The sequence below is a fragment of the Anastrepha ludens genome, chromosome 6, assembly GCF_028408465.1.
Source record: "Anastrepha ludens isolate Willacy chromosome 6, idAnaLude1.1, whole genome shotgun sequence".
NCBI lineage: Eukaryota > Metazoa > Arthropoda > Insecta > Diptera > Tephritidae > Anastrepha > Anastrepha ludens.
Window position 1 is genome coordinate 120,913,044 of NC_071502.1, and position 25,304 is coordinate 120,938,347.

General features: G+C 37.4%; 1 protein-coding gene across 5 annotated transcripts; it reads left to right on the top strand.

Moving 5' to 3' along the window:
* The first annotated feature begins 318 nt into the window (after positions 1-318).
* On the top strand, positions 319-24,213 carry LOC128868655 (zinc finger protein jing). Of its 5 annotated transcripts, none has more exons than XM_054110978.1 (8): positions 319-473; positions 6,327-6,571; positions 11,861-16,033; positions 16,109-16,910; positions 16,987-17,131; positions 19,331-19,508; positions 19,584-19,798; positions 19,889-24,212. In XM_054110978.1, the coding sequence occupies exons 3-8, from the start codon at positions 12,024-12,026 to the stop codon at positions 20,041-20,043; spliced, it is 5,505 nt and encodes a 1,834-aa protein (XP_053966953.1). In that variant the 5' UTR covers positions 319-473; positions 6,327-6,571; positions 11,861-12,023; the 3' UTR covers positions 20,044-24,212. The 5 variants fall into 5 exon arrangements, with proteins under 5 accessions (XP_053966953.1, XP_053966951.1, XP_053966954.1 ...); XM_054110976.1 differs by having other exon boundaries at positions 319-469; XM_054110979.1 differs by having other exon boundaries at positions 340-387.
* Positions 24,214-25,304: the final 1,091 nt, after the last annotated feature.

Consider the following 25,304-nt stretch of genomic DNA (forward strand, 5'->3'; position numbering starts at 1 on the left):
TATAGTATTTGCCTCACTGTTGCCTGCCTGCTTGCAATCGCACGCACTCACGTACCAGCATACAGGCAGGCAATCAGCCAGCAGCTAAGAGCAGCAGCGCAACGCGGACGCGCTTCTATGCGACTCGACTCAACACTCAGCACACTGACTGACTCTTGGCTGTGCTGTGCTGCAAGGCGACGCGACACAAGGCTGGCTGTTTTACTGACTTTTTTTATGGGAGAATATGTATGTATGTATGTACGAGTATTTTGAGTGTGCGGATGAGAAGAAACGAAATTTTTGGGACTTGCACTGTCACTTGGCTGGATTCTATAAATCAGTCAGACATTTTCCCTAAAACGGTGCGGACGTTAAAGTTAAACTGATACGGAAAAACTGTATTATGTTAGTTGTTTGACGATTTGGATACACTTTATAAGAATATACAAACAAACTAACATGCATACAAAGAGTGCAAGCATAAATAGTTGGTATTTAGTGTTTGTGTGTTTTTACAATATATATACAAATGTAGAAGTCTCTATGTGCATAGTCTGTTGCGTTGTGTGTTGGCTTTGAAAAATATTTGTTTGTTTGGTTGTCGGTTTATGTGATACACGCATACATACGTACAAGTACGCGCTATGCACTTGGCGCTTCATTTGCCTGTCTGGCTGTCGGTCGTTCTAGCTTACTGCCTTGGCTGGTTGCCCATGTATCCATCCGCTGATCAACTATTCATCCATCTAGGCGGGCAATGCGGCAGCTGCCTTTAGGGCACGTTCGTTCGGTTTCTGCCTCCGTCGGTGAGCGTTTGATTGTGTACGGGCGTATTTTTTTTTTTGCTTGTTTTATTTGAAGTGACTTGGGGCGCGCACGCCCCCCGCAATTTATATCCATCCCCATCCCCTTGTGTTACTCCCCACTGCGACTATTCCAAGTGCTACAAATACAAATGAACAACAACAAATTGGAGCTTGACGAAAAATTAGAACTTATTGAAAAATGAAAGACCAAAGGCGATAGGAAGTGAGATAAAAATTTGTGTTAAAACCCTCTGGAGCAACAACAAATGAGTTTATTGCATCGATGTGCTAAGGAAAAATGAAAGATTAAGGAAATATGAAGAAGTGAATAAATACGAAATAAAAGATGAAGAGACTGCAATGGAGAAAATATTGTTTACAACCAAAAAATTGATTAAATAATTAATAAGCATGACAAAAACAAAGAAAAAAACGTTGATATAAATTATGAATAAAAAAGTGAGGTGCAAGAACAAGATGAATCATTTTAAGTAATTATGCTCGGTAAACAATTAAATAAAAAACAACTCAAAACTTAAATGAAGCACCTCTGTATGTATACGTGGATGTGTATTGGGATATTACCAATAGATAGTTTAGCAGCTAAATGTTATCAACTTGAAAAGTTACTCGTACCTACGTCTTATAAAAGAAAGCTAATATTTTGAGAACTCAATTTAAAAGAGAATGTTTGTTTTAGCAATGACAATTTTTGGTGTTTTTTTAGTTCAGGGAAACTTCGTAACCTTCAATTAGAAAAATAGTGATGCATATAATGACAGAATTTCTTAGAACATTGTGACTTATACTTCCGTTTTAATATATCACTTAAGCGACAGAAAACCAATTCTCTAACTCCGTCATGTTATGCTTATTAATATTTGCTATTACTAAACTATTTCTGAGGCTTTTTTTGCAAACTAGACTTAACAAGTGATTTATTAACGGAAATAAACTGAAACGGAATTAAAACATTTGCTGCTTCCAAATAAAATTTTTCTTTAAACCAGAGCTTACTTTTTAATGATGTTATCACTTAAATGACAAATAAGTTGATTTCCTTTTTTATAAATGCAACTGTAGAACGCCTTTAGGATAATAAAATTATATTATTATATTAAATGACAAATAAGTTGATTTCCCTTTTTATAACTGCAACTGTAGAACGCCTTTAGGATAATAAAATTATTTGAGATAAATTGGATTTTACTTTCTATTAAATTTTTGTCTTAAAACATGAATAACTTAATTTTTTAAGTTTTTTACTTGGCTTAAATTTGTCAGTTGTTTCTATTTACCTATAGAACATTAATGCTTAACGACTCAATGAGATCATCAATTAATTTGCTAGTTTGAGTTTTGAAGTAGTCATTACAAAGTATGTAATTAAAAAGATTTATATACATGTGCACATACCTTTACAGAATTCTATTAGGTTGCTGAGTAAAGAAAATAATTGAAAATCCAGTTAGGTTAGGTTAGAGGTTATTAGGAGAGGCCCTACTTGGACGTTAAATCAAAATCATCCACTGTGATAATATTGCGAGGGGAAAAGTGATAAAAGAGAAAAAAGAGAGTACAGGGGAAAGTTAAAAAATTAGTACTTTAGTAGTAAACTTTCATTCGCTTGATGCTGAGATAAAAATCGGCTCCTACAACTTTAATTTAAAATAAAATATGCGCCTATACAAGGTACTACAACTCCAGACCGTCTTCGTGTAAACAACTGTTGTGTTATTGTATGAACACTTGTGAAATAATTTCTAAATCTTTTTTTTTTTTTTAGTTTTGTTGCTCTTATCATGCATGTTGTTGCACTTGCATCCATATTCATGTAAAAGCATAAAAATTATGTTGGTGTATAAATTTCCATGATTATACCGACATAGTCGTATGTGTGTATGTATTTTCATGCTCGTCGAAAAAGCACAGTTTAAAAACCGTCAAAAACTTAAAACTATAATAATAAAAAACTATAAAAAATGTGCTATGCAATGGAAATAACAGGAAGAGGCCAGAGTCATTGCAGCAGCAGTGACGACCGAGGCAATAATAAAAATAAAATTTCTAATACAAAATGAAAACAAAAACACAACCAAGAACAAGAACAAGAAATGTGTAAACTACAAAAAGTAAAAGAAGAAAACCTCATAAAAATAGTGAATAACAAAAAAGCAGAAGAACTACTATGCACATTCATACAAACAAACATATGCTGGTTTTGTGTTCGTATGCAATTATGTACGTGTAGCTTAACGAAGGGGAGGAAGTGGTGAGCAGCAGCGCCATACAGAACAGTAATAACTGAAGTTGCGGCATAAAGCCATCCGTGCAGCAGTGTGCAGCGCAGCACACCACTACCACCACCATCGCCACCACCGTTTGAGCAATGAGTGAAAGAAGGTAGCAGTAGAAGCAACGCGGCGGTGTAGTAGTATGCGGTGCGTGGTTTCTATTTTGTTAAGCGTTCAATGCACTCAACGGCACGAAAAACGACGAACCTTGCTGCCTTGCCGCGCTACAGTCGGCCGCATGGACGCATGGTCGGACACGAAAGCAATCGGTCACGACCGTTCGGTCGGCCAAAGTCATAGGCCGATTAGGGTGCTGGGGGCGACGACGCGCATCTGAACGGCCCAGGCCGAGACAGCAGCGCAGACACATTTGATTTGTTATTCTTCATTATTAGTGTGTCGCTGTGGTTAGGGCGACGGCTGTGTTGTTATTGTTTTTGTTGTTGCATTTTGATTATTATTATTAGTGAAATTGTTTTTACGCGGTGTTGATGATGCTTTTTTGTTTTTGCTTTGTGTCACTAAGCGAATATCAAGCGGCAGAGTTGCAGCTCATGCAGACAAGCATACATATTTACATACGTGCATACATGCAGGCATGGGAACATGTGTAGGCATATATGTATATATAATATGAACATATGAAGCATGAACGCCGTGTGCGCTTAATTAATACAACTAAGGCAACAATAAGAACAGTAAAATAAATTGGTATACAAATGCAGGAAGTTGGATGGCGTGGCGTGTTGCCGAAGTCAAAGTGTCTGCGAGTGTTTAAGTAAAATACTTTAAAGGCAGTGAACTACCAAAACCAGCTGACATCACAAGAAAGTGGATTACGCGACGGCAAATTAGCAACACATTGTACAAACGTAGTGGTTTGTGTTTCATTTGATGCGCCTTGAAGTATGCACCGTGATTGCTTAAAACACTTATAGACATACATGAATTAAATTAAAAAAATAAATATATGCATTCGCTTTGATGTAGTTATGTATGTGTTTAAGTGGAACGAGAACTTTTATGCTTTCTGCATAAATTATTTAGCATCTCAAAATTTTTAAGAGGCACACGATTTTCTTATAAAACGTAATGGAAATTAACTAAGCTATTTTTCAAAGAATTGTTCGTAGACTTACAGCTATGGTTCGTTACCTTATGTCGCCACCAACTGCAGATCTTTTTCTATGAGAAGCAATTTTCATGCATAGGCTGGCTGTTTTCCATTGTCTGCCGAGAAGCATTGCGCTATTAGAGAATACTTTTTAACTTGAAAATTAATAGTTTTGAATGTAATATTAACTCATAATTTTTGGGCTTTCATAAAAAAAATAGCTTTACCTTTGAAAAGCAATATAATTTTATGCCGTGCAGGCAGGCCCGTCGTCAAAAATGTCATTAAATCACAGAAATAATCGAGGTTGACTGGCATCTTATGTGTAGTCCTCGTAGCATCGCCCAGGAGCTAAAGACAGTAAAACAGTTTTAAACCATTTACGCAAAGTTTTACACAAAAATAATGGATTCCTTTTGATGTGTCAACTCATTGGGAAGATTATTTCCAGCAAATAAATCACGAATTTTCCGATTCGTTCTTCTTAAAGGTCGTCGATTTTCATAATAAATTTCAGTAGTTTTAACGCGTTGTTCTATCATGTAAATTTGAACATTTGTCTACTTAAAAAATGTTAAAGATGGCATAAAAAATGGTACCGTCTAGGAATTATTCACTATTGACAACTAGGCGTCATTTTTGAAAGATGATTCATTTACATATATGAGTATAAATTCGTTAAAATGTTTTGAATTTTCATCTGAGGTCACTTGAATTGATAAATACAAATTCCAACGAAGGTACGGGATACAGCAGATGTAACAGAGTTTAATTTTTTTAAATTATACTTTTTTATAAATTGTACTTGTATACTACCATTTGGAATTCGAAGAGAACGTAGCTTCGAATCTCGGGTAAAAGTTTTTTCTAATAGCGGTCGCCTCTCTGCCATGAAAAAGATCCTCATAAAAAATATCTGCCCTTCGGAGGTGGCGTAAAATTGTAGGTCCCTTCACTTGTGGAACAACATCAAGACGCACACCACAAATAGGAGGAGGAGCTCGGCCAAACACCTGAAAAGGGTGTAAGCGCCAATTATTTAAACTTAAAAGGCTTCCTTTTATTATTTTTTCTAGTCAAAAAATAATTTTTCTTCTTTTTTTTGGGTAAATGAATTTTCGAAGCGTTTTTTACAATAAATTTATCACGGAGCGCATAAAAAAATTAAAAACGTACTCGCACTTCTTTTGTAAAATGCTTATGCATGAAAAAAACTTTTGGGAAGAAGTCTTCAATATGAAGCACTAAAATTGATATGTAAAAAGCATAAAAAAACGAAAGGCAACTAAAATCCAATAAATATGTTAATAAAAGCCGAGTGCTAAAGAACTTAACGACTTCCGCTTCCGTCGCTCTTTTTACAGTGGCTACAAATAGTGCCCGCACTTCGGTATGTTTGCATTTGTATGTAAAAATCTATATATGAGTGCATGCGCCGGTTGCATAATTTATGCATCTTGATTCCATGTGTGCAACACGTCGCCAGCACCAGCACCAACAACAAGAACAACGGCAACGAATTTAAATGCTAATAATAAGTAATAAAGCGCAGCGCAACACCGCAATAAATCGCACAGCCACTTCAAATTAATTCCATGTTTAAACGTGAAGAAAAAGCAACAAGAATACAAACGTATATACATACATATGTATGAATGTATACGTATATGTAAATAATATGTGAATAAAAATAATTAAATTGAGCATTAGAAAAATATAAAGTGGTGCGCAAATGGCGTGACAATGTGAAAAAATACTTATTAGTAGAATATTTAAATTTAATGCGTAAGCTGAATGGCAACTATAAAATAAAAATATAGTGTAATGGGAATAATAAAAAAGCTTCGACAGACAACCGCAACTATAACGCGAACTGCATAGCTAATAACTAGAACAAACGGCCACTCGATTTTCTAATAGTTAGTAAAAAAAGTTTCCCACGCAAAGCCAACCGCAACAACAACAAAAAATAGTGCATAACTGAGGTTAATTGGTATAAAACAATAACCAAGCAACTAGACTCCGTGTGTTTAAAATTATCGAAAAATTTCTAAAACCAAGGTTTTACGCCAAAAAAACAAAAAAATTTAATTTTCAATATTTTTAAATATCCAATCTCTTCTAATTTAGAAACATTTGATGTGAAGGGAAAAATATGCACTGACGGGACTTTCTAACAAACAAATAAAACAAAACACAAAAAGCAAAACGCACAAAAAATAACTAAATAAATCGAAACAGTGATAATCTCATACTATTTGATTAATTGAAAACTACAACAAAAATGACTTTGTAATATTGAAAATAGTCAAGGCATAAAACTCGCATCACTATTTCTCAAAAGGAGCAAGGGAAGCACGAAAAAAGGCTGAAAGGTAAAATACTACACAAATTTTATAAAACTAGTTTAATTAGCACTAGAAAAAATTGAGAGCAAACGTAAGAATTCCATAGCAACATGCACTCATTAATACAAATCTGTGGTAGTGTGCCATAAAAGACGAATTTTTTAATTTTCTATTTTTCAAAGGGAAAAATTATGGGCAAAAACAATTTTTAGATTGTTTACTGAAACAGCTAGCATAAAAATTAAACAATAGGCCTCTTCTATTCGCCACTTCTCTGTTCGCTACCTCTCTGACCTCGCTCAATTGCCGAGAAATTTGCCGTTGCTTTCGCTTGTAAATTTTTCTCAAGAGAGATTGCGAGTAGAGAAGTGGCGAACAGAAAAGGCGTAATATTTTAATGTATTGAACGCTCCAAATGTCCTTTTTGATAGTACTCGCATTGCCTATAAACAACTAGGTTACATGTAATTGAAAAAAGATGAGGCATGCTTTATTATATACATATACTAGCTTTAACCCGCGGCCCCGCTCGTGTAGGAGTAGTTTTGAGGGATTTGGGATATGTACATACATATATAAAAGAATTACAAACAATAATTTCATAGAAAATATTTTTTTATTAATAACCATAATATTACAATGCCCGGCATCCGTTGCTATGTCTCGTTGAATAAAATCAAAACAACGAATCAGAATAATATAAAGCAAAATTATTTTTATTAATTTTCTATCTCAAACCGTTTTTGAACTTTGCATTTGGGTCATAGTTGAACAGCTTATGCGGATTATGGAGTCTAGAGTGTGCTATAAATAGTGGGAAATAGGAAAAACTAAGATTTTTTAGATTAAATTTAAGCAAATATTCGATTATTAGTGACGAATGAGAGTGGTGGCGCGGCCTAGGGGCTGTGGGAAGGGAGTTCCATCATAAAAACATGCCTATAACCTTCATTGGGTGAAAATATGAAGGTATACAAATTTTTACGTCATTTGGTGTTGTCGTTTCGTAATGATGCGCGGACAACGTACAGACATTCACCTTTATAGTATAGATTAATGAGAGAGACTCAATAACAATTTTATCTGCTTTCGATTGGCCAACCACTTGGCGACTTGCGAATAAAACAAACAACAGATCGTTGTTGTAGAAGCTTACTAAGCCCTGTGAGTGCGGTGTAGTCACCGATCGTCTTCGTCTAATTCATCTAACGGTAGACTCAGAAAATGTGCTGCTGCGACAGCTTAGGTCCAGAGGGAGTGTGGTATTAAGTGAGTAGGTTTGATAGGGCATCTGAATAGGTCGCATGCATTTCTATGAATTTAGCAGCACTAAACACTATTAACAAAACTGAACACAATTAACAAAACAAAGTGATGGACAAACAAAGATTGGCAAGAACAATTGACGACGCATACACCCTTTTTGGGTGTTTGGCCGAGCTCCTCCTCCTATTTGTGGTGTGCGTCTTGATGTTGTTCCACAAATGGAGGGACCTACAGTTTTAAGCCGACTCCGAACGGCAGATATTTTTATGAGGAGCTTTTTTCATGGCAGGAATACACTCGGAGGTTCGCCATTGCCTGCCGAGGGACGACCGCCCTTAGAAAAATGTTTTTCTTAATTTTGGTGTTTCACCGAGATTCGCACAGAGAGAACGTGCATTCCGAATGGTAATCACGCACCAACCCATTCGACTACGGCGGCCGGCGATATATTATATATACAGAAAATATAAATATATAAAATAATCGATGAATTTGTTACTAATATAATATTCGTCTAAATACTTGACAGCACTGCTTTAAGCAAGTTCCTTATGACTAATGCAGTTATAAAAAATTTCGTTTGAGGTGGTTGTTGTTATAGCAGCATAAACATTCCTCATAAAGGTTTGGGAAATACTGCTGGCGTGACAGTACTTGACCCGATATAAATCCGAATCCTTCCGGTAACGTTGAACCGACTGTCGTGTGGACGCCATTTCGCTTACTTCATTTAAGATCTTTTCTGCTTGCTTAATTTCGTATAGCTTTCCCATACAAATTTTTCCCTAAGAAGCGAAGAATTGGCTAATCGTAAGCGTTTTAAATCAAATTTAGAGCACATTTTGAAGGCTAAAGGTCAACTAACTTAGCCTCGAATTGTACTAATCCATGTCCATGGGATATTTTTCGTTATTGCCAAAGTAATGATCCCTAAAACAACCTCGAACCCAAAGTACTAAATTAGACTAATTAGGCAATTCTGAAATAAATCCCACGAACAATGAATTAGACAGCATTCTCTCTATGGCATAGGTGTCTAAATTTGTGGCCGCCATTGAATGTATATTTAAGAAATAATAATAAGGATGAAATCAAAAGTCTACACAAATTGTCAGGATAAAAAGCGCTAATCAAAAGATCAGCAATAAAAAGTTAAATTAAAAAAAAAAAATGTAAAAGAAAAATTAAAAAAAAAAGAAGAAAAGGAAGAATTTCATAAACAGAAAATATTTAGTAGAAAAAGAAATGGTATCTACAAAGCAGTCATATAATGTGTATTAAAATTCTTCGGGGTACGGTCGTTTTCATTTTTTCTTTTTGAATTGAGTAGGAAACAAATCGTTAAGGCGCCCCCGCTGTTCTAAGGCATACACATTTCCCTATAACCCTCTTCCCAGCAGTCACACCTTTCATTACCCTCGCGCACACACTTAGATATTTTTACCCCATTCGCTTGCTTCTGCGGATTATAAAAACCATTGAAGCCAACAAAGATGAAAATGTGCAGTTAACAAAAAAGGAGCACAGAAAGAAACAAGTGAGTAAGGGTATGCGCTTAGATGGTCATGGGGCATAGAAAAAATAATTTAGAGACCAGCCATCCCCACCTAAACACATAATCGCGCATACATATGCATATACTTATATACTTATGCTTATATATATTATAATGAAAAAGTATAAGCAACAGCAAATGGATAAATATGTATGCATGTATGTTTGCTTGCATGAATGTTTGAGCTGTAAGATCGCAGCTAAGCGAAAAACGGCTCCAAATACAATAACAAAAGCAATACAAATTAAAGTATTTACAACAACAGCACAAACCTCAACGGTGCTTCAGTTCATAGTACGTACATACATACATATGTAGTTGTCGATTCGTAGTTGATCTTTAGATGCAGAATAAGCGGCAATTGCTATTAAACAATATACATATGTATGTATGTATGTATGTGCATATGCACCCAAACGTACGCACATCTCTCGCACCACTTTCATTGCGACTGCCTGCGGTGTACCAATCGTCGGTCGCTTGCGCTATGAGCTTCACTCTAATTCGAGCAGCTCCGCTTTAAATACCTGACAGTCAAGCAGCCGCAGCTCACACGCATCGGCTTTTGTCGGCTAAACATTTTATGCCGCATTAGAAGTTGATGCTTAGCGATTTTTTTATTTGCTGGAGACCCTAACCGATGTCGTCTCTATGGCGGCAGACGGCCGTCCTATCAACTACATACACCATCTACAAGCGGCGGCTTCTAATTCCACTGCTTGCACTGGTTTGGTTAACGTTGTTGGTGTTTTCATACCTGTCACATATTGTTGCCTTATAAACGTCCATCACTTCTTCAATCTCAGCAATTTTATACTAAATTGTATGCATTTGCTGTACCAGCATTTTTTATTCACTTTTCCTCACTCTTAATTTCTTGTCGTTAGTTGTTTTTTATTTTTATTTTTGTACTAATTTTTACTCTTTTCTTTCTGCTGCTACTTTTTATGTAGTAAGCTCGTAAGCTTAAGCGGTCACCGCCACCATCCCCAAAACCGTTGTCATCATCGTCACATTGTCGTTCGTTAGACGGTTGGTTGCTCGTGTGACCATCGGCTGCGCGTCGTCTCTCACGTTCACGTCGACGTTTATCGACCGACTTCCAACGGCCAACAAGAGCTCTATTTTACATCATTTTACTTTTTCTTATCATTATTGTTGTTGGCGTGGATATTGCTTGTGTACCACCACCACTGTCTGCAACAACGCTACTAATGTTGCACTTACTACAATCTACACTGGTAACTGCAAAAACATTTATTTCTCAAAAGGACCCCATACACCTCTTAGAGTTCATTCGTCCATATGCATAAGTGAACACATACATACATATATGTAAGTATATTTATGTGTGGTTGTGTGTAGGTAAACGATTTTTATTTATAACTTTTTTTCGTTCACATCGAATTCCCGTTTATTTTCGTCCTTTCGGTACCTCAACCACTGCATGCAGCTGCCGCTGCCAGGCCGCTCTATTTTCGTCATTATCATCTCTTTCATTAACATGCCAATGTTTACAGCGTTTCGACTGTCGCTGTTAGCTTCTCCATAATATCTCACTTCTCTGTTCACTCTCACTCGACTTCACGGCCTCTATGGTGCTTCCGCTCAATTTCCGCCAAGTCTACCAATTGCCCTCTATACGTGGAATATAAATGTATGTATTTTATCCTTGTATCATTTCTTAAACTTTGTTGTCACCTCGCCTATCTGTTGGACAATTTTATCTACCTTCAAGAAATTTGTATGCTCTTCTGAACCTCAACCCCACTTAATACAATTTTTTGTTTGGTTTGTTCAGCTCTTTAATTAGAGTTTTAATTTTAATTAAAAGTTATTCGTATCGAAATATGTATAATAATTCCATTTGCGTTATTTTAATTATTGAAGAGGCACCCTAAAAGAAATTATTCATGATGTAACAGTTTTAAGGCCAATGTAAGGCCAACAAGGTAAAAGAATTTTTCTAAACTTTCTAAAAAAATTCAAGAGTATTTTAATTAATCCTTACCCTTAGTGCAGACACCAAATATATTATTATCAAAATATTTTATATAATAATTATTATAATAATAATTGCCATAGTTTTTATGTATTCGTTAAAATATCGATTTCCGATACATAGAAATAAGCGCGGCACCTAGTGGATGTTTTTGCCTGCGCCATCTGCCGTCTCGTGAATACAAGCACACCATCAGCTGTTTGTAAACACTCGCGGATAAATGGCTTGGGGAAAAGCAATAAAAAAGAACAAAAAACCATTTGTTTAAAAGCGCGTTTTCTTTAGCAAAACAAAACGAAATTGTTAATGAAAACGTAATAAAAGTCAATTAGGAAAACCAAATATAGAAAATATGTCTTGATAAGTGTGCATTCGGTTCATTCCACTATGAGTGATAGGTGTGTGAGTGTGAGGCGAACGGGCGTAGCTAACCCTTATAAAATTGTACCAAGTTAAAAAAATTCTCTAATTTTTTTTTTTGTTTTTATTACAGTGGCGTTGTGATATCACTGAGCAGCACAGACTCCAATACAGGCTCGAGTGAAGATGCATCGGAACCGGGCTCACCATTTAGCCAACACTCAATAATAGGCGACGAGCAACAGAGCAATTCGCCCGCCAAGGCTAGTAAAAGTGGCTCCGAAAGCCATAGAATCATGCCAACACAAACAAAATTGGCTCCGGCGAAAGGCAACGCCAACAGTGGACAAGCGACAAATGTTAGCTCGAATGCTTCCACTAGTGGCTCAAACGTCCATGCACACACTGTCACTGGAACAAATAGCAATAGTAACAATAACACTGCCAAATTGAAACAAATACAACAGCAACAACAAAAAAACAACACTGCCACCACACGTAATGGACTACCTACACTTCAATGGCCCTGGAATACTGCGTCAAGTAGTAGTACCGCACATCCAACTAACTCGCCAGGGTCTGCGCAACAAAGTAAAAAGCGTAGTGCTGTTAGTGTAATGTCTCCAGACAATAACTCAGGTAAAAAAGCAAGGAACGCTGGTGCTGATAGCGCGACAAATTGTTCTTCCGCGAGCACGTCCTCCAGCGCAAGTGGAATTAGCGCTGCAAAAAGACTGAAAGCGGCGGCATTAGAGGAGTCGCAGACGAAAATCACCGGTTACTTTAAGTCTCAAATGAAATCGCAAATCCATCAAAATAATATCACTAAACGCAATATGGAATCTGTGCTGATCGCGGCCTGTAGTTCGTCGGGCACTGGTATGAGTACAACTTCGCTTACAATGAGTGCACCTGCCACTACTGCCTCACTAAACAAATACTTCAACATATTAGCGCAGTTGAAGGAGAATAGCAACCTCAATAACAGTGGCGGTAGTAGCAACAGTAACTCTATACCCAAACCAGCTCTAATTTCATCATCTACGTCTTTAAATAGTAACATAATTGCAGCAGCTCCATCGGCGCCGACTTCAAACTCTGCCACACCATCAACATCTGTCACATCGGGTTCGTCCGCAGGTGGTGTGATTGCACTTACCGCAGCCACTGCGATGCCGACCATGCCGGTGCCTGCTTTGAAAAAGATCGAACGGAGTAAGCCTACCAAAATTGCTCAGGTCGCGCCTAATTTGCGAAAAACCCCTTCAACTTCGGGAAACTATACAAATGGGACCGGTAAATCACCTGCAAAAAAGCATGTAGCCATAGCGCCGCGTACGCCTGAAATGAAACAACAACAAATGCAGCAACAGCAACAACAAGCCGCAGCGAAAGCTGAAGCAGCTGCTGCAAAACAGGCGGCCACATCAGCTACACAACAGCCTCAAACAGCCACTCAGGTGACGGCAAACCCACCAGCAGTACTGCTTACTGCCATACGTTTGCCTGCACAAACAACTAATGCGTCTACGCCAGCAACGGCCACACAGCTGAAGTCAGCAGTAGCTCCTCCGAAGTTAGCGCCGGTTGCAACAGCCACTGCGACAACAACAACTGCCGCACCTGCAACTGGTCAGACGCTTTATCAACTTCCCGCCGTACAACTGCCGAATCTAGTCCAACTGCCTCAGCTATTAGCTGCCACCAATGGCGCAAATATAATGCAGTTGAACAATGTTGCAACAGCAGCGAAAAACGCCAATACAACAGCGGCCGCTGCAGCCGCCGCAGCAACGTCAGCACAAGCTGCACAGGCAGCAGCCGCCCAATATTTTCTTAATGGTACTGTGTTTAAACTGCAGCAATTCACTACTGCAACTACAACAACAGCAACTTCAGCGGTGGCTGCCGCTAGTGCCGCTGCCACTGCCAACCCATTCAACTTGATGACTGCCGCAGACCTACAAGATATACTCATTAAGCAGCAACAACAGCTTCAACAACAACAACAACTACAATTACAGCAACAACAGAAAGCTGCGGCCGTTGCTGCCGCTGCAGCCGCTTCGGCTACAAACTCAAGTTTCCAGGAGATCTTCCAGCAACAAATCGCTGCGGCTATTGCGGCGAATCAGCAGCAGCAGCAACAACAACAACAGCAGCAATTTCAACAGCTACAACGCTTGGGAGCAGCGGCTGCACAACCGGTATTTATGGCCACTCCAGCGGGCCTGCTGCTAAACGCGGCCTCACTACCAGCCATGCTGGCACAAGCGGCTGCTGCGCTAGCTGTGAACAACAGCCAACAGCAACAACAACAAAAGCAAATTCAAATGCAGCATCCACAGCAACTGCCTGCCCTTCAACCGATACAGCCAAGTGCGCTACCTGCTTTAAGTTCCATATTCGCTGGTGCAGCTCAGCAACAACAGCAGCAAGCTGGTACCACGCATGAGCACCACACTGACTTCCAGCAACAGCAGCAACAACTTTTAGCATTTTTCCAACAACAACAACAACAGCAACAACCACAATTTATAACAGCAACTCAGCCACCACCCCTCTCGGCTGTAAATGTGACCTCGGCGCCAAGTGCATCTTCGGCAGGAACATTAACGCCACTGCCAGTTAACGCAACCACAACCGTCACCCCTGTCAATAACGTGAACACTGCCAAATTGGCTATAGTAAAAGCAAACACTGCCTCTACAGCTCCACAACAATTTACAGCACTGAATTCGCAGCCGCCGCCATTGGTCACTATTTCACATGGCAAAACACGCGCCGCGGCAGTAGCGCCGGCAACTGTTAACAGCACTCCTGTGAACACTAGCGCATCGGCAAACAAACCAGCAGCACTTGCAAAACCGTATCAGAAGCGAATGCCAAAAGTCGCGCCAACTCCGGTACCAGTAGCGCCCGCACCAAGCAAACCTTCACTAGCAAGTGCCAAAGCGAAGATCTCTACCAATTGTAAAATCATTGCCACGCCTACTACGCCGCCTCCATTAGTGCCAGCGTTGAGTAGCAACTCTAGCAATTGTGGAAACGTTGCGTCGTCACCCACCAGTCGTACTGCCCCAATGACGAAGCAATTGCTACCTGCTGCTGGACTGCCTACGCCTGCACTCATAAGCATCGCACCCGCACCGGCTACGAATACAACAACAACTACCGCGGCAGGCGGTGTCAATGCAACAGTAATTCCAAGTGCCATTAAATTGTCACCATTACCGCCGCTTGCTCCGAAAATAAGCATAACACCAACACCAATAACAACCACCATACCTTCCCCAGCGCCACCAACAGCAAAAGTAATCATTGCCAGCACTACTGTTACTTCAACCACAAACACAACTTCCACTCCTGATCTCTTCGACTTGGTTAAAAATTCGAATGGCGCCGTCACAATAGCTGCACCCCTCACAAGCAGTAACAGCAACAGTAGCAACAATAACGTATTTAACAAGTGTACTTCGCTACTGCCTTCATTCTGCAACTCATCGCTGTCGTCGTATTCATCCGCGTCCTCGCCTTCTCTTTGCTCCACTTCCAACACCACATCGAGCGATAGTTTCTGCTCTAAGATCAAAGAGGAGCCTCTGGATGAAGTTGCCGCTGTCCCGTCTGCTAACACATCCGATAGCGGTATTAAATTGGAAAGCTTTACTGCATCAACGCATAATCAAATGCTATTGGGGGATATTAAGGTCGAACTAATGGAAGACACAACTGAAATGTACCCCTCAACTAGCACCGGTACTTCGGCCAGCATCGTCAAAGGCATCACGCAAGCGAATGAATATTCATCGTACTCGTTTAGCTCACACTCGAATTCCGTGTCTTCGGCAGCTGATCTCTCGCTTGAAGCCTCTACCCCACCGTCGCTCTCTTCGCTATCCGCCTCCTGTTCCTCTGCACCATCCCCAGCACCTTCTTCGTCGGTGGGTGCGTCACCGCGCAATTCCCCGCCTCCACTGCCGCCAACACAATCATGTGAATCAAATTCTGCATCTCTTAGCTCAGAATCATCCGCATCATGTGTCACTGCAGGTACGGGCAGAGATATGCTTAGCGAAATGGTAACATCTTCATGCATATCATCCAATCTTACGTCGGATGTGTCGAACTCGGTAGATGGCACAACGGCGAATCAGAAGGTGCTTACCGCCGGATTCGAAGATATAGAAAAGGATGCCAATGTGGATGAGGAAATCGGCGAAAAACGCGATTTACCCACACCGGAGTCTGGCATTGGAGGCAGTTTGACAGCTAGCGAAAGCAGCGAATCCATCGTCAGCTCAATGTAAGTTTTCATTATGCTTTAAATCTATAAAAAAAGAAGTTAATCACTTTTTATGTTTTTCATATTTTTTATTAGCTCCAATAATAGCAGTAAAGCTGAAGTAATAGCTAACATCATCAATTCGATTGACTCCAATTCGCCGCCACCCACTCCACTGTCCGGCATTAGCGCCAGCAGTGCAGATAGCGCAAGCCGCAGTATCAGCTGCTTGCGTTCCACCTCCAGCGATAACAATTCAATCAACAGCAATGTACCATCACCGATCTCACCACCTACGACTTTCAGCGCTGATTTAAGTAGTGGCGCTTCTTTATCGGAAACAACAACAAGTTCTACCTCCAACAGTGCCGTGCCTATTGCATCCAATTTGCCTAACAGCATTGACAATAGCAATTCGAACAGCTGCACCAGCAGTAGTAGTAGCAGCATCAGCGGCGATCCGCAGTCAACGTCCAGTAGCAGCAATTGCTTCAACTCTACACCTACACTCATCGACACCAAACTCGCTGAGTCCAACAGTGAATCACTGCCTAAATGCGCTATCTCGCCAATACTCTCTCAGCCGAAAACTATACGTTTCCCTGCAGAAGCAGGCGGTTTTCGCTATGGTCCAAAAGGTGCTAAACGTCATGATGGCGTATGTTACTGGGATAAATGCAATAAGAAGCATGACAGCTGCTCCAAATTACTGGATCATATGCAGACACAACATGTGAACACACAAACCGGTCCATTCTCATGCCTCTGGGTCGGTTGCAAGGTATATAACAAGGAATCGTGTTCGCGCCGCTGGTTGGAACGGCATGTACTGTCTCATGGAGGTTCCAAACAGTTCAAGTGCATTGTCGAAGGATGCGGACTTCGTTTTGGATCACAGGTAAAAACGCGGCATAAAGAATTTTCTTAATTTCTCAATTAATTATTTAAATATTACAATCTACTTTCATATAAAGCTGGCTCTGCAAAAACATATTAATAATCATTTTACGGCTACCGAAAATAAGGAGAGCTCGAACAAACGTACCTCAGATCCACCAGTGCCCAAACAATTGCGAAAGAATGGCAAAAAGTTGCGCTATCGACGTCAACCATTCTCAGGTAATTATTTTCTGTGCCAAGTCGAAAGTGCATTTCATAAATAAGGATCAGGGGCTTATAAGTTTTGACAATTTATACGAAAAATCGCGTGCATTTTTGACAATGTTTTTTTTTGTTTTTTTTTTTTTTGCTGACGATGTTGGGCGTTTTCTTCCATATAAAAATTTCGAGCATTTTGTTATATGAAAAAAAATGCACAAAACCGCCCACAAAAAAAGTGCGTGCAGCGTAGTACACATAATAGAAGTGAAACTTTCAAGACCCGAGAATGAGAGGGAGAGAGAGAAAGAATATATATCGAAATAAATTCACAACATTTGCAGAGAATTCAAATAGACAAAATTTACAAAAAACGGAGAAGGGTCGACCGGTGACACAAACCGTGGCAACAACGCGCACTACTCCGAGCGTTTATCACCCGCACAAATGCAGCGATTCCAGGACCGCAGCAATGGCACAAATTACCGCAAGGCAATACCAATGAATCCGACGCCGGAATGGATGGCACTTTATAGTACGCACAAGCACTAGCTAGGAAACGGAAGTAAGCGCCAAAAAGTAGGCACCAAAAAAATGGGACCAAAAAAACGCCCCAAACAGTAGGCACCAAGGAAATATAACTCCAAAAAGTAGGCACCAAAAATATATTTCCTACAAGTTTGCACCAACAAACAAGCGCCAAAAAGTAGGCAGAGTAATGTCTCACTAGAAATGAGCAACCACAAGTAAAAACTCGGGAAAAATAGGCTAAAGTGTATCTAAGATATATATAAGGTATAGCTCTCTCTCCTTTTTCTCTAGGTTATATCTTTTTTCTCTCCCGCGGAACGAAAATGCCCAAAACGTTGCATGGCCTTGAAATTGTACTCTCCATTCTCGCTCGTCCATCGACGCCTAAAAAGTTCCACTTCAAAAATTGTCAAAAACAACACAATTTTCGAGGCACTTCAAACTTGCACTTTATCCTTCCAAAATTCAATGGGCTATAAAACCACATAGTAGAATTTTTCCTGATTAAACGCTTGGAATTTTGGTGATTTTTTCTTTTTTAATTTCCACAAAATTTGAAATTGGAATTTATATAACTTCTGTATGATGATTGTATATACCAGTGGAATGAATTTTATTTTCATAAATAAATAAAATTAAATAGGAAAGGCAAGTTTGCAAAACTTAAAAACTGATCAATTTGTGCTATAATTATGAAACGCGCTTTGTCCACAAACTTCAAGTTACTATCTGCCAATTTATATCTGGCATTTTTTAAGAGCTTGAGAACTTAAAATGATAATACAAAACAGAAATATTGTTGGAATGATTTTTTTTTTTTTTTAATTTTTTAAATTTTTTAAATTTTATTTTATTTATTTTGCTTAATTATATTTTTTTCGTTTTATTTTGTTTATTTATTAAATCTTTTTTTTTTATTATTATTTATTTTTTGTTCTATTTTATTTTTTTTTTCCTTTTAATTTTTTATTTATTTATTTTATTTTTTTTATTTATTTTTTTTTTGTATTTTTTTTTTTTTTTTTAATATGAACCGTTTTATGTTCGCCGCGGCTACAAGTTAGCACGGTCCAGTCCAATTTTTTTTTTCAATAAATCTGGCCGTATAACGTCAATGGAGGCTTGAATATTGCAATAAATCCATTGTTGTAGTAGCATAAACATTTCGCATACCTGTTTGCGGAATGCTGCTGAAGTGACAGTCCTTATCCGGTTACGTAGAACCGACTTTCGTGCGAAAGGGCAATAAATCGATCGTTAAGTGCGCCATACAAGTTGCGCCGTCTTGATGGAGCCGAATGTCGTCGATGGTTAGCTGATTAATTTTTGGAAACAAAATTCAGTCAGCATGGCTCGATAGCGCCACCATTCGCCGTAATGGTAGCTTCTTTCTAATTTCGAAAAGACCGACTATATCACCAGGGCGCTGTAAACTTCGCGAAAATATTTATTTATTAATTTTTTTTAAGTAAATTTTCACAATTTGGAAACGTTGTTCTCTGGCGTTAAATGCTTCATGATGACTTGCCAAACCTTACCGAACAGAAATGTTAACAAAGTTTGGCATTCTCAGCAGTCATACCGTAGTTATCGATATCGATAGTGCTCATGCAGCTAAAAAAACACCCGATAAATTTTTTTATGTTTAAATCATTAATTTATTTATTTATTTATTCTAATTTGCTGCAGCGCGAATGTTCGACTTCTTTGATGCCGGAATAATGGAAGGTCTTCAGCATCGTCTGCGTCAGATTAGCGTGCTTTCTGATGGCTGTAGCGCGATAACATTTCATGGTCAATGCATGATGCAGCGCCGCACACGGCAAGGTACTTACGAAAGTTTCGTTTCTTGGACGCCTCGTGAAATGTAAGTAAACCTTCAACAACCAATTTTTTATTGATTGTGAAAGGTGAAATATGAAACGATTCTTTTTTGCTATAGCATATCCGATGAGTGGGTCCCAACTTGCGAGGGACCATACACAAAGACAGTTAACATCAGACAAATGCGTCCTGCAGAGAAGATTAAGGTTGAGGGTCTACTTGCCACTGCTTACAAATTACCATATTCGCCTAACCTCTTCGATGATGTCGACGACGAAGATGAGGAGGATGAAGAGGAAGGTTCCGATTATGAGGACGAAGATGATGAAAATAGTGAGTATGCAAGCAATATCAGTATATTAGCAGAGTAGTAAAAAAATATTGATGTGATCTTTAACAAACGACTTTCTTGTTCTGCTTTAGATGACGAAGAAGAATTAGCTACTTTAGTAGAAACGGTGCGCAGCTCACAACAGCAAAGTGTAATTGCTATTTCCCGATTGCAAATGCAGCAGCGCCGCAAACATCCGCGTAAGCCGATGAAACGTGTGCATATAGAAACGCCATTAAATGTTTAAAAAATTGAAGAAAGTTATAGTGGAATATACACTACAACGGCTCAATGATCTCCTACTGAGAATAGCAAAAGATGCAAGAAATGCAGCGCTAAGTTGCGACGTCTATCCTTGTGTGATTGTAACAAGCCGAAAAATATATCGATGCTTTGGAGGCAATCTAATTTAGTGGTTAATTGGTTAATTTGAAACAGTTTCATTTTCGTATATCAGCAGCGCACACTACTACGCAACGGATTTAGACGAGTTTAGTATGAAAACTGCAGGTCAACTATACAACATAGATAAGTTTTTAGTATTTTTTCTTTAGAATTATTCTGAATATTGAATTGAACATGCAAACAAATGTAAATTGTAATCGCACCTAAGTTCAGATATATATTTTCGATTAATTTTATTTTTTATAAATGTATTAAAAATTTAACATAACAAATTATTGTAGAGCAAAACGTAGAAATTATATTTAGCAGTTACAATAAGACAATTAGCATACATATAAAGATGTTTTGTTTTTTGGTTTTTGTGTTTTTACCAATAACAAGTAAGCCACTTTTAAATCGCGTAACAGAAAAACAAGAAAAAGTGTGTGAAGTTCTAATTGATTAATTTATATTTATTAATTTATATGCGTTTTTAGTTGATTTTGTCTGCTTTAGCAAAATGTTTTTATTTGTTTTAGTAAGCTTAATTATTATTTTTAATATTTGAGTAATAGTTTAAAGTTATCCATTCTTATACTTTGGAATATCAAGCATTTACCAGCCGTTAATATGTAAATGTCTCATAGCACATAATTGTTGTAATATAGAGTAGTACTGTAAGGTGCTTCAGAGTGCTGTAAGTGACTTCAATAATGCAATTCAATTCAATTCCATTGTTATTAGCAACAGAGTTTCATAAAAAAAAGTTTAGCTAAATGCCATGTGATACCTTAGTTGATTTTTTTTTTTTTTTGTTTTTGTAAATTTTATCAAACTTATTTGTCGTGATTTATAGTTAAAAAAATGCACATAACAGAAATGAGTTAAGGGGGAACGCCACGCAGAACGCGTGAAAATTAAGTGATTTTCATGAATTTTTTTTTTTATAAGTAGGGATGATCATTTGAAGATCGGACAAATTAAAATTTATTTAACATATATTCAACTATACTGACACGAATTTTTAATTAAAAATATTAGAAATTACAATTGTTATTAATATTAAGCCAATGACGTCATAAAAAACTGATGCACCCTGGTGGCCACGATATAGCGGTGAAAAATCATCTGAAAGCAGAAACCCAAAAAAATGCTTAATCTATACATCAATGGCTATGGGATACGGTACACTAGACAGGGCTAGCTTACTGGGGCGGCAGCCCTTGGTCGGGAAAAACCCGAGTCATTCCGGTAACGTAGAACCGGCTGCCAATGGCTATCGTCGTACGTGGCGGTTTATAGGTATATATTATTATTATCTTTTTTTTTTTTAGAAAATGGTGCAGATTTGAAAATTGAGTTTGTGTTTTTAACCTTTTTTTCGAAAGGCTTGAAAAAATATTAATTTTCGGAATTTTTGAAAACGGCTGTGTACGACTATAGCCAATACATGCACAAAAATTAAAAAAAAAATTAAAATCGGTTCATAAGTCTTCGAGAAATCGAGGCCACCGTGTTCAGAAAAGTCGTTTTGAGAAAAACGCGTTTAAAGTTTTCATTGGCCGTTGTAACTCACTACCTGCACTTATTGTATTGGGTATAACTTCGTCAATTTTCAAGATTTTAAGTAAATTTTTTTTTTACATATTTTTGAATATATCTACTTTAAGAAAATGCAAAAAAAATCGATTTTATTTTGAAAAATCACAGTGGTATTCCCCCTTAAAACAGAAGTCAAGCTTGATTTAATATTTTTGACGTTATTCAGTAACTACTAATATGCATTTTCTTTTTATAATGAAGAAAATATACGAAACGAAGTGCGTGTTAATAAACTGAATGCTGAGTTATGAAAACGGTCTGAATTCCTTAGTTTTTTTTTTTTGAATATAAAAGGAGTATTAAAACAGAATTTCAACAAAGTAATTTAAATTTGCGAAATTTCGCGCCAATCGATTGTTAAAAAATAAAACGAATTCTACAAACTCCGCTCGTTGCTATCATGACAAACACTTTTAGCGCCCTTTGAAGAAATCACTTACAAACGCTATCTCAAAGCACTTTATAAGACAGAACCTTATCAAAAAACGCGCCAACCAGCCAACAGCATAGGGCACAAGTGTCCACTAGCCCACCCGTTAAGGAAGTTGCAAAGAGAAAACAAATGAACAAATTTCATATTTTTTATTTGTAAATAAATATGTTTATATGCATAGTTTTTGTTAATGTTTATATTTTTTAGACATGGTTTTAATTTTTTTTTTATATAAAAAGAGCCACTTAGTTGCGTAGATCTGAACGCTAACAAATGTCATGCAATGCAAAGCAAATACAAGAAGACTTTTTGAAACTGCTATTTAATTGATACAAACGTATGTATTTAAGTATTTTGTATCTCGAGTACAAGCCGCATTCAGAGAGAGAGAGAGAAAGTGTACATTGATAGGTTTATAACAGTACGCAAATGTGCCGTAGTTAGTAGTGTAGGTTAATGTAATAAATGTCAGCAATGCTTGCTAGTAAAATTATTATACATTTAGCATATAAAGATATATATGAAAAAATACAACAACACCATGTGACTGGTTTGAAACAGAGCAAACGTTCGTATAAGAACCTACCTATAAACTGGAATTACAATTAAATAATTATAATTTTTATAAAATTATTTTCGTACCTATGTAACACTTAATTCGTAATGCAATTAGTTATTTATTTTGTAAATAAAAAACGACAACAAGTTTCAAGCACTGCAGCGAGCAGGCTAGAAGGGGCTCAACACCTTTGTAAATCTAGAGACTCCACACGCCTGCCTATTATTACATGCGCATAGACATTCGCTACTAAATAAATTCTTATTTGTAAAACAGCGTAAAATACGATGAAAGCTATTTTATATATAAATTGTAAAAACGTAATGTCAGCTACTCAGCTACTCAGCAAGCAAATCATTTAGTCAAAATCACAAAGTAAAATTGAGATCAATAGCATTTAAGTTTAGTTTAGTGTGTTTAGAGCGTTTTTTTTTATTTCTTATTATTATTATTGTTTTTTTTTTTTTTGACACATGCCAGTGCCTATGTGCACCAGCCTGTGCGTAGGCAAATCATATATGCAACAAGACTTGTACTATTTAAAGAAGAAGCAAAGGTCCGACTTATTGTAACTAAGTTTTTACCCGTGCGACGACACAGCCACTCTAAAACGTACGTTTGCCAAGTAATACATACATACTTACGCGTAGGTATGTCTAGTTTATTTAAGCTTAATTAATATGCATCTATTGAAATGCGTATTTCAGCGCCGTCACGCTTCTTTCACGAATTAGTCGTTAGTTGAAAAGTTACGAATTATAAAAATGTTATTTTTGCTTTTCCACACACTTAGTATTACACGCACTGTATAATAGTGACTATATTTCTCTGCTCATATACCGATTTACTATGCTACTATGAACAGCAAACAAATTTAACAAATATCTAATTTTTTTTTTTTTTTTGTTAAGGAAAACGAATTTTCTTTGTATTGTAGGAAATCAACGCGTTTCGGTTTTAAGTATTCGCAAGTTTTACTGCTATCCGGCAGAAAATGAAACTGGAACATAAACAAAAACAACTCAAATTTTACGCGGGTTAATATTCACTTTTTTGCAATTTTTTAAGTAATTGTCGTTTGAATTTTTTTTTAATTTTTATAGCTGCTAGTAAATTACACATATTCATATAATAAAATAATAAAAACAAAAAAAAAAACATTTACATATATACTTTAAGCATAGATACATAAACCGTTTGGTACTAACGTATATTAGCTGCATATGCGTGTGTGTTCGCAACATACTACATTCACACATAAATACATACATCTTATGCATTTTCATTACCTTACCATTATACAAATATTTTAATGCTATAATTTGTATATACATAAAAATCGTGCAGGTATAAGCTATTATACGCGTACACACAATATTTTGCATACCTACAAGCATTTTTTCCATTATTGCGAAATATATGAAAAATAATTTTTTAATAAAAAAACACTGCATTTTTTATTTACACAAAATCGTTTTATTTGCAAAATTTCGTTTATTTTAATTTGTTCTATACAATCTCGTACGTTTACAATGGTCCATACAACCTTATCAGCATTTTACATTTTACGCCTAAAAGTATGCTATAGTTGTTAATTTCATTCGCCAAAGAAATTTTACCCACGAAATGTTTGTTAGTACAGGGTGACCAAGTTATTATATTGCTTTTGGAGCTGGTTTAGAATTTGTTTTTGTGCTCCAGAGTCAGAATTTGAGTTCTAGCTTCGTAGCACTTTTTACATGAAATATTCATTTCTAGCTTCGCAGCATTTTTTCTAGCACTTTTTACATAAATAATTTGCGGCCGCCATAGCCGAATGGGTTGGTGCGTGATTACCATTCGGAATTCACAGAGAGAACGTAGGTTCGAATCTCGGTGAAACACCAATATTAAGAAAACCATTTTTCTAATAGCGGTCGCCCCTCGGCAGGCAATGGCAAACCTCCGAGTGTATTTCTGCTATAAAAAAAGGTCCTCATAAAAATATCTGCCGTTCGGAGTCGGCTTGAAATTGTAGGTCCCTCCATTTGTGGAACAACATCAAGACGCACACCACAAATAGGAGAAGGAGCTCGGCCAAACACCCAAAAAGAGTGTTGTACGCGGCAATTATATATATATTTATATATAATTTGTTTCCTTAGTTCAAGCTTCGCACCATTTTTTCTAGCACTTTTTACTTGAAATATTTATTTTATAGCTACAAAATATGAGGCTTTCCGCGATAATTAGTTCAATACTGCATATATGTATATGCAATTCGAGTTTGTAGGTTTCAATCTTTAACCTGTTAAGTGATTATGTCGTATATAAGCGTCAATTTCAAAAGATCATTTTTTAGTTAATGTCGTATATGTGCGTCATGCCGAAAAAGGAAATTGCATTTCCTACGAAATTCAAAGTTAAGCAAAAAACAAAAATTTCCCTGTTATTTTGACATTATAAAGTAAGCATGAACACTGAATTTCCTGATAATCGTTATCATAATCATTCAGCCAACGCGCACGGTGAATCCAATATTTGGCTGAAA